The sequence below is a fragment of the Seriola lalandi genome, unplaced genomic scaffold (genome assembly GCF_002814215.2).
Source record: "Seriola lalandi dorsalis isolate HSWRI2012SDOR001 ecotype SW California unplaced genomic scaffold, Sedor1 jcf7180002054178, whole genome shotgun sequence".
NCBI lineage: Eukaryota > Metazoa > Chordata > Actinopteri > Carangiformes > Carangidae > Seriola > Seriola lalandi.
The window spans coordinates 301,339-312,031 of NW_019524731.1; the positions used below are offsets into that span (position 1 = coordinate 301,339).

General features: G+C 42.2%; 1 protein-coding gene across 3 annotated transcripts in view; it reads right to left on the bottom strand.

Annotated features, from left to right (window-relative positions):
• The window catches only part of tns2a (tensin 2a), a 64,261-nt gene extending 58,059 nt beyond the window's left edge, over positions 1–6,202 (bottom strand). For 2 of the 3 annotated variants that reach the window (XM_023403706.2, XM_023403705.2), the window contains exon 1: positions 5,822–6,202. In XM_023403706.2, the coding sequence (XP_023259474.1) occupies positions 5,822–5,950 (129 nt within the window). In that variant the 5' untranslated portion in view covers positions 5,951–6,202. The remainder of the gene's footprint in view (positions 1–5,821) is intronic. The other variant, XM_023403707.2, reaches the window with a different exon arrangement.
• Between the last annotated feature and the right edge of the window lie 4,491 nt (positions 6,203–10,693).

Consider the following 10,693-nt stretch of genomic DNA (forward strand, 5'->3'; position numbering starts at 1 on the left):
AGCTTGATCTCTGTTTTTCTATTTTTAAGTCAGTCAGGTTTGTATTTGTGCTGCTACCACTTGGCAGAAGCCGGATATTTCAAATATTATCCATTACCTTTTCGTTTCTCTGCTCACCTACTAACTTAACTTAATGATAACACCTGGTGTGATAAGTCGTAATAAGACTGGGATCAGTGGGAGGCATGTCCTGTGCAATGTGTAATGATCATTAACTCACCAAGTTGAATTAATGTGTGTTTATTTCCATCCATAATACTATAATAATGTCTCTATGTCTCTATAGTACCCCCTCCTAACTGCAGAAGTAGCCCCTGTGGTACAAGTACACCTGGTTGGAAATCACTGTTGTAAAGTCCCTACATCATTGTGAGCTTTGTGTGGTATCCACTTATCGTATACCTCACACACGCACACACAAACACAGATGTGCCTTGATTAACATCTGCATTAACACTGCTATGGAGGGTGACTAGTGTGGTAGTAGCAACATCTAGTGGTGAAATAAGAGAAATGGGACAGTTAACACCAGGTTCTGCTGCTTTATTAGGCATATTTTTCCTTATTTTAGTGTTTTTGATATAACTTTTCTGCAGCTAATGAGTTTCTGGAGAATTGTTATATTTCATATCACCTTCAAACAGTCATTAATACTGATAATATAAGCTTGCTGATGAAGATGCAGTGTTTGAAATTAAAACGTGCACAGAGCATCACAGAAACTAAACTATACAGCAGTCTGAGCTGATCCTCTATAATTAAAACAAGAAAAGATTTTCTTACATGACGATATAAATCTTGTATTCTTTGCGAACCCTGTCTGTACATGATTATACTCTTCGTATGCCCATATAGGTGAATTCCTTTTTTGAATTGCCTGTTTTAAATTGTTAGCCCATAATATTCCCCAGCCTCAGACTGCTAATGCACCGAGCTTTATTTCTGTCTGCTGCCTCAGTCTCTTACTCACTTCCATATGTGTTAGATTGACATGCAGGTATGAAGGCTGTGCAGTATTTCCCTGCCAATCAGTGCAGAACGTGGCTGCGAATCATGACGTACGCAGTAATAACCCCGCCAAACAACACGTGCAGTAATGCGGTCTATTCCTTTTGCTCATAACCCAGGCATTTCCGGCTCATGGTACAGAAAAAAAAAGGAGGCCTGATGGAATTGGGGGGCTGGGGGGTTTGATTGTTTGTGGAATTTTGACTCCCTTTTCTTTTGGATTGTGGCAGAGTGAAGGGAAAAGATGAGGGAGCCGAAGAGGAGGAGAGATGGATTAAAAAGTCAGGAGCGAAGCAGTGAGGTGAAAAAGGTAATAGGGGGGTCATGTGTGAGACTAACAAAATATTGAGGGACCATGAGAGACAGGAAGCCGGTGCTTGGGATTGGAATGAGGGGTTGAGTCGGTGAGAAAAGTGGGGGAGGGCCATGTTGGAAGAAAGATGGAGATGAAGAGAGAGGGGGGAACAAAGTCGCAGTGGATAGAAAAGAAGAATATATGGGAAAATAGGGAAATAATTTTAGAGCTGATTTGACAATATGACACTTTTCCTAATATGGTACCAAGTTTTCCTCGCACCAAACGACCACAGTCGACACCCTAATGCAAGGTGCTTCATCTTGCATTAAATATTACAGGGGATGCCAGGTGTGTTTTTGTCTAGCCTGTCTGGAACACAGAATTTAGAGTCTAGAGGAAGTGGAAGGACTTGGATCGTGCTTGGTGGTAAATGAGAAAGACGTGGATAGAGTGGGAGCCTGGGCCGAGAGGAAATGAGGGGAGGAGGAGGCTAGAAAAAGGGGCTGTGTAGCTTGACGAAGGATTGTGTAAGACAGCACTAAGCCAAAGCCTGATAAGGTGCAGCTGTTGAAGGAGCGATAGAGCGAGAAAGCAGTGGGAACAGCGGGTGAGACGGAGAGAGACACAAACAAGCACGTGTGCACATTTATTGTGCCGATGAGTTTGATAAAAGTCTCTCTGTCAGCCGATGCTGCTTAGTCCTAAAAAACTTTTTCAAAACTTGGCTGAATGTCAAGCTCTACATTTCTTTGTGTAAGAAAAGAAAATATTTGGTGAATAGTTTGCTGTGAGGTGTTTCTTTTAAGGGCGGTGTACGGATTTGTTGGTGGGTTTTGGAGACTTACTGAGGGAGGAAATGGTTTATGTCTTTCCCTTTTTCCCTCGATCAGCTTTCATCTGTGTGCCTGCTACACAACAAGCATTCCTCAAATCCTGCTCAGAGTTTGGGACAGATCATTGTTTTCAAGCCGCAGGAATCTAGTCTACGACAGCCACCCCCTGAGCCCGGGCTTTACATAGGAATTCACCTTTTTTCTAACACGGAGGAGTGTGTGAAGTATTTGTATTCTCCTACTACTATGTTGTATTTTACTCTGGATGTTGGGGGTCTATATTTAACCCTAACCGGTCAGTGTTCCTTCCTGTGTTGGGTGTGTGTTTGTAGTGAATGCCTGTGGTTCAAGGCCTCAGTATTGGTCATGGCCAATCTAAACTTTGTTGTTCATGAGAAATTACAGAGAAGCTAGAAAAATACATCTAAAACCGCTGTCACAGCGCCAGGTCTCGATATATTTCTAGAGTCAACAACACATGCAAAAAAGAGCAGAACTGGTGTCATGATGAATTTTATGAACTTTTTATCCTCAATGGCGACAAACAGCAGGTTAAAAGAGAAAAAGGAACATAAATTTGTAGATCACTATCATTACAAGTGACTAGCAGCGAGATGGAAGATAATGGTATTCACCACACCTGTATTACATTACAGTAAAAGAACTTAACATGACTTTAAGGGGCTATTTGTACGTTTTCTTTGCAGATGAATGTGGTTTCTTGCAGGGAATGGGTGGTGGTGATTTTCACTTGACAAAAACTTGTTGTGTTCATAATACAAGAGGTTATAATATATCCTCTGTGCAATGTTTCCTCTGCACTGATAAGAAAACAGCTGTTAATACTAACGGTTGCTAGGTAGCAATAGCAAAACTTACAAATAGCTCCTTTAAGGTGCCAGTACACTTGATCAGAACCACTTCAATTATCGGACGATCGAACAGCTTCAGAAAAGTCAGAGGATCTCCAGAGTTATTACAATTCATCCTGAGATGTTATTGAACGTCTGTACCAAATTTCATAATGATCTGATGATGAAGATATCTGTACTGAATTTCAAGGCAATCTGTCCAATAGTTGCTGAGACATTTCAATCTGGACCACAGTGGTGGACCGACTGTTGGACAGACATCGCCCTCGAGCCATGATGCTACTGGCATGGAAATCCTGCCATTCCCTGGCAAAGGAAGGTGAGAGAGAGTATGTTTCATATTAAAGTTCATCCGCCAAGTGATTCCATTAAAGACTCTCATTCTTGAATCCTCGACTGTGCATGTTGGCGAATTAAATATGTTCTTTCTATGACGCCTGCCAACATATGAAGACATTTAGCTTTCAATGCCAATGTAGCCTGTTTGTGATCATAACACATAACATTACAGATCAGAAAAATAATTTTATTACAAGGGTATACACTCGAGGAGGCCGTTTCATTAATTCTGTTCGAGGATCGCCCACTTTGATTTGTCCCACATGAATTCTGCAGCGTTCACCAGAGCTTCGTTCTTTAAAGAGAACCATATGATCTATTGGCTCTCTCTGCCAAGAACTGTTTATTTCAAGAAACCATTTTTAGAAGGTTGTTTATTGATGCTCAGCTTCTCCCCATCAACAACTGACAAAGAAGCACTGGACAGAGGCAGATTTGGCACCGTCGAGCATGTTTTGAGCACGCTGAGCACATTTGGGCAATGAATGAAAACAGAGGAGGCTTTAGACGATCCAGTGACTTGTTTTAAAATACCGTTATGCCAATTCTCACAAAATCATTAATGACACAAAATCAAAACAGAATTTAGTTGTGTCTGAAGGATGTGTTTCAACATCACACCTTTGCACACTACAAATATGTAAAAAAAAAGTGAAGTGAAGAAACAGTTGATGCGCTGTGATATGTTTTGTTTTCTTGTCAAATGATGAAAAATGGAATAAAACATCCCTCTTCTATGTTGCTGACATAACATCAACAGCAAGTTGTGTAATCACGCCATGTGCAGCATGTGGAACATCATTTCCTGTTGCCAAGTGTTTCCAGTAAGTCAATGGCATGGGTTTGATTAGGAATGCATGTGCGTGGTTCTTGCCAGGATATAATGACATTAAAACCTTAATCATATTGGTGTCAGGTTCTTACTCATAGTAGCATCTGACCTTTCACACCTGTGATTGTCTGCAGGTCCATGGAGACGAACCATGAAATTAAAGTGAAAAACAAGTTCATAAAAAAAGAGCATAAATAGATGGGACAACATCTCCTCCTCTAGGATAATCAGTGGGATCCAACTGGTTCCCACACCCATGCAGTGGGGTCAGTCCCTGCAGGATGACGTAGTCCAGAGGGCTCAACATTCCCACGCTGCTCAGCATGTGATATGGAGCCACTGGGACTGTAGTGCAACCAAGCATGCAGACACACACACACACACACACACACACACACACACACACACACACACACACACACACACATGCACATACACACATGAAAAACATATGCATCCATTCACATTCAGGAAAATGCACCTGACAGTTCACACATCTGGATAAAAGAAAAAGCCATTAAGTCTGATGCTTGTTTGTAATTCAATGTGATGTAAACTGATGGACAGAGGGTCCAGGTTCTCAGCGTTCTCTCTTCATGGCTAATAAAACTCTAAGATGACTCCAGCCTGCCTGTGTGTACGTTATGGTAATTCCCAAGCAGTGATGAGGCCATCACAACAACAGTCTCATTGTATCTGCACAGATGTGGCCTCGGCTCCGAGAAGCAATCGTCATCCACATCATCTGTCATCCACATCATCTTTTCAATCAAGGCTGAACAAAACACACACACACGCATGCATGCACACATGCACACACACACACACACACACACACACACACACACACACACACACACACACACACACACACACACAAACTATAACATAACAAACATACAACAAAAAAATAACATATTTTTCACTAAAAACTATTTTAATATACAGATGTGTTGACTCCAATACACCATCTTGCATATTTGGATTAAAATAATAAAATTGATGCAGCTGAATCAGATGCATTATTCCTCCTGCTGCCTACATTACCCACAATTCAACACAACCACTGACAGTTCTGTTGGAGATTCGGCTGTGTTATGCTAGTAGTAGCCCCGAGCTGCCACCCTCAAGCAGAGATGAGGAGCGGGCGAAACTCACGTTGTTCTAATGCCACACCCCAGATTTTTTTTTTTTACTTTTCATACTTGTAGTCTTTAACCAACTCTGACTCAAGTGACCCTCTGTGGTCTTTACACAACTCTTTTCACAAATGCAGTAGAACTCCCAAGAGTTTTAACTTCACAGGGCTCCATTAAAAAAGACATCATGTGCATAATATAAAAAAATGAAGGGTTCATTCTAACATTACAGTCGTTGTACATTACTATAGATTAGACGATCAGCATATACAATGTACCTCTGATCAATAAAAATCTCACTCAGTCAAAACATTGTAAAGTTGCTCTGTCACTCCATCACCCTGTGACAGCTGTCATGTCCAGTAACCAGACAACAAACACATGCACCCCTCCTGGAGGCCCGATGGTGGTACATATCAACAGTTTCATGCCTGATCCCCGTGATCGTGTTCATCCATAATTTCATCACACACTCATGTGAACACCGCATGCACACTGACCTTTGTCAGCCTCATCCTGCCACTCTCACTCCTCTCCAGGCTCCTTCTCTTCAGGGACGGGTTTCTGACCACCGGCACCGCTTGCACCTCGTCCTCCCCACACCAGTCTGAACTCAGGACGCAACCCATATAGGTGGACAGGGTGCTGGACTTGGAGACTTCTTCCTCCTCCCCCTTCTCCTCTGTCTCTTCTCTCCGTCTGTCCTCCCTCCTCCTCGCTCCCTCTCTGTCCTCTTACTCTCGCCTCTAAGCAGGCTCCCAGCCCGGGCTCCTGGGCAGCTGTTTTTGTCAGCTGGAGAAGGGGGAGAGGGAGGCCCTTCCCCTTTTCCTGGCTCTTGTTCAGTGCCGCTACAGGGACAGAGGGAAGGATACACTCTGCATGCTCTGCCCCCCCCCTTCTCTATACGCACTTTAAAAACACCTCTCTCTCCAACTCAGTCCTGCTGCAGTTACATTTGGACTCCCCGTTTTTCTGCTTTGCTTCACACACACAGTCACACACAACCCAACTTTCTTTGGTTCCCAACTTTACTTAGTCTTTCTGTTTGTCTTTGTGCCAGTCGATCACACCTTCTACATCCTCTGTCTCTGGACTCACACACATGACCCTTGTGTCAGTGCCCGAGAACTCATATTCCCATCCTGTGAAGCTCTTCTGTAGTTCTTCTTTCACTCTTCACCCCTTTCTCTCCTTTTGTTGCTGTTTCTTCTACTTTCCCAGTCCTCCCATCCCAAAGAACACGTCTCTCCCTTCCTTCTTTCTCCCTTTCCTCCTGCTTCTACCCCTCTGCTAGGGTTGCCTCACTCTTATATATACAATTACCTCTCTGTTCTCACCCCCACCCATCTCTCCTCCTCAGCTCCCCTCTGTTTCCTGCTCCCATATACAGGCACTCTCTCCTTAGCTCGGGCAACACATTGTTGGTATTGTCTAGAAAACAACCAAGAAAAACCACAACAGTGACGGCAGCTCTTATAGGATGCTGTGCAAGCCAGTGATTCAGAGTGGACCGAGCCTTCATCGGACTGAGCTTTCCCTTGTTTACGACGCAATAGCCTGTTTGTTGCAAATGTGAAACAAGGTCCCTTTCACCACAGAATCCATACCTAACATATAACAACTGAGGGATGTGACAAGTTTTCTGAAGGAATGTCAGATGCATCTTCGTCATTGTTTGGATGCTTTCTGATTTCTGAAAGAAAAAACATACATTTCAAGTGCCCTGCATCATTAAAGGTCCCATATTGTATAAAGTGAGATTTCCATGTCTTTTTTTGATTATAGATCAGGTCTAGGTTCAATATTGCTCAGTCCACAGAGAAATGCACACAGCCTGTATTCCAAAACTGAGTCTTAAAACCAGCCGTTAGGACTTTTATAACTTTGTGATGTCACAACAAAGCAGTCACTGCTCTCAGCCACGCCCCAAGCCCCGCCCACCTGGACCCATCATCCAAAGTTGTAGGATTTGGTTTCAGGAGTGTTTACCTGAAATCTGCTATATTTTTTTATTCTCACTCAGAAAACTGTCAGCCAATCAGAAGAGAGGCTCAGAGCCTCTCTTCTGATTGGCTCACTGACCTGTTGTTACTAGAGCTCCAGGGTGAAGCCTGAGAGAGGAGATTTAAAACTACGGTGAGATGGTTTTTGGTTCTTAAAACCACAAATATATTTTCTAATGGATCACTTCAAATAAAACACAGGAAAAGTGTAAAATATGGGACCTTTAATATTGCTATAGAGTGTGACAGGTTTTAGCATTGTTCATATTTCTTTTCCCCACAGCCTTTTTGCTGTTGTTTATTTCTTCTCCCTCCCTGTTTTGGCTGCTACGCCGAGGCTCTCACGTCTTGGAAGAGTGAGACTGTAACCCTTAAAAGGCAAATTCTTGATGCACCTCCAACATCCCCTCACCCACCACCCAACCCCCACCCTCCCAACTTTGTATTTACTCTCTACGTTCCCGCTTTCCTCTCATTTGTTTTCTTCTTTCTCCCTGTGTGTCCCCCTTTTCTTTTTCTTTCCTTCAGTCTGAAACCACAGACGAGGCAAGACTTGTTGTTGCAGGCATTTTGCCCCAGACAACCAGCCCCCAGGTGTCCTTCCTTTTCTCCCCTTCTATACCCTACCACCCATCCATCCCTCCTCTGGCCCCGTTTAAGCCCCCGCTTCCACTTGACCCCAGCCCCTCCTCTTTTGCCTTCCCTCCCCTTTATGTTATATCTGTCAGGCAAGGTCTCAGACATGAGCTCACGCTACAGACAGTGTTCACAACAAACCCCCCTCCTGGTTTTACATGCCATGAAATTAACTCCTTCTAATCAACTCAGGTCCTGCCAAAGTCCTCACTCTGCATCTGGGAAATATGGAGAAAGACGGGCGGCAGTTTGCAAACAGAGCCGTTATCTACAGGTAATTTCAAAAGAAATTTTATCTGATTCGAAAATATGGCGCTAAAAGAAACTAAAAGCACAATTATGATCTCTGATTCTGAGTCTCTCTGGCAAACATGTGGCTCCCCAGCGTTGCAGAATACTTGGCACTTGTTAGGAGACTTGGCAGAAATCAGTTTTAGTCTGGATCAGTGAAGATTAATGACAGATTTCTAAGATGGGCGTTTTTGATGAGGAGAAAAGGAGGGAGGGATAGGAAAACATCTTAGAGAAGAGTTGAGAAAGACAAGATAAACCGAGTCCAAATATGGAGAACCAGAGAGGAAGAGAAGAGAATTGTGGTCTGAAGAAACAAACACAGGCGGAGTTCAGGAATAGACACAGTTGTGATGATGTCAGGGATGACACTACACAAATCCTTTGTCTCACATCTCAGGTTGATAACGTCCATCATCTTAAGTGGTTGTAAATATATTTGAAAATATTAATTTGGAAAATATGCCAAAGTTGTAATATAGATGTGTGCACACATTAACATCTCTCTGTGCTCAACAACCACGCTTTGCTTCCTTTTCTTTTTATCTGTGGGTTTTTCTGTAGTCTACAACAACACCACAACTTCACTGTATGTGTGTGTGTGTGTGTGTGTGTGTGTGTGTGTGTGTGTGTGTGTGTGTGTGTGTGTGTGTGTGTGCATGCCAAGGGTGTGTGAGCTGGTTAAGCTCACGTCTCATCAAGCTTGAGGCCCACAGCCTCAATGTCACACACAGACATTTGATTTATTGTTTTGTATTTTTCAGGGTTCACTTTGGAGTTTCTCTGCCCTCTAGTGGGCAAAAATAACTTAGTGCAGATTTAACATCTTAAGGATGAAGCTCATGAGATTCTAAATTTTTCTTACTGTCAACAAATCTCAGGAAAAGACCAAAACCAACAATGAGGGAAGGAACCACAGGACATGGGGCCGAGTGCCACAAACAAAAGTCAGAGCGCATTTAAACATACCTGACCAAAGTGCTGTACAAAAGGATATTACAATATAAAAGAAACATAGGACAACAAAGAATAACAAGGGACAAATACAGAATTATAAACATGACAATAGATCAAAAGATTGATGATAGACCTTCATGCATTTTACGGTTTTCTTCATTGAGGAAACAGTTTGAGAACATCCTGAGAAAACGATGATATAGTTTGAGTTCAGATCTCGACGTAAGACCTGCAGACCTGTCCGCTCCCTCATTTGCATTTGGACTTGACCTGAGTTCACCCCGATGCAGAGCCTCTCTGTTGGAAAGTTTAACAGCAGATCGCCTGGAAAAGCTCCCGGAAACCTCCCTGGAAAACAAAAGCTTGGAAAACTACACTGGAGAGACACTTGAGCGAGCACCTGCTGACCCGAGTCAGACGGTTGATCACCTCCTTTGCAGGTAAGACATCTTTTAATATTATACTAAATGCATTAATTAATCCTCCCTAACCCCAAAAAAGGAGGTTTCAGTACAAAATTATCAGTAAATTAATAACTTAATTAATTAACTTGTTGAATATTAATATAAAACATTAATAGAATGTTAATGGGCTTGTTAGAAGTTTTGACTGATACTGATACGTTTTCTTGGTGTAAAACTTTTATACTTTTATTTAACACAGTAAGAATGTGCTCAGTTTCCCGGGTCAGGTGTGGAGTTAACAATTGTGTATTGACTTGAATATACTGTTATTTTCGTTTGATTGCACCATATTCTCCAAATCTTTTTTTGAAAAATGCCAAGAAATATATTTTTGTAGTGACCATGGAGACGATGGAACAAAGAGGCCGAACCAGACCACAATCCGGTCCTCTTCTTGTTTGGATTGTTGAAGTTTAGCCTCAAATGTTTTCAGAAACTTTTATATGAAAATTTCATCACATTTGTGAACTGATTCTCAGACATTCCTCCCAAAACGCAGCAACAGATCAGAGTCAATAAGTGAATATTGAGCTACAAGAGTTCAGTGCTCACTCATAGAGATATTGTACTTAGAGAGATATCATTTTAATAACTTTCATAACAGCTGTATTTAAATACGTCTCTGTCTCATCTCTGTCTCAGACTGTCTCATCAATAGCAACAGCAGCATCAAGAGACTAGACTAGTTCACACAAAAGCACAGACGTGTGTGTGTGGTCATTTTGGAGAAGCTGTGTTGTTATAAATGCATGATTTAATTATAATACAGGGGAGTGGAGCAAGAGCAAGACCACTTATCTATCCACATCACATACCTTCTTTTAAAAATATCTCAGTAATTTACACAAACAAATGAGTTCACAGTTCAGTGGCCTGACAAGGTGTGTTACGCTCACGTCCTGTATTTTTACGCACGGATGGGACAATGCATTAACCCTCTCTGCTGCTGTGCATTCAGAGTTCTCCTGTTGTATCTATATATCAATAAATATTTATGTGGAAAATGTCCAACATGATTAGA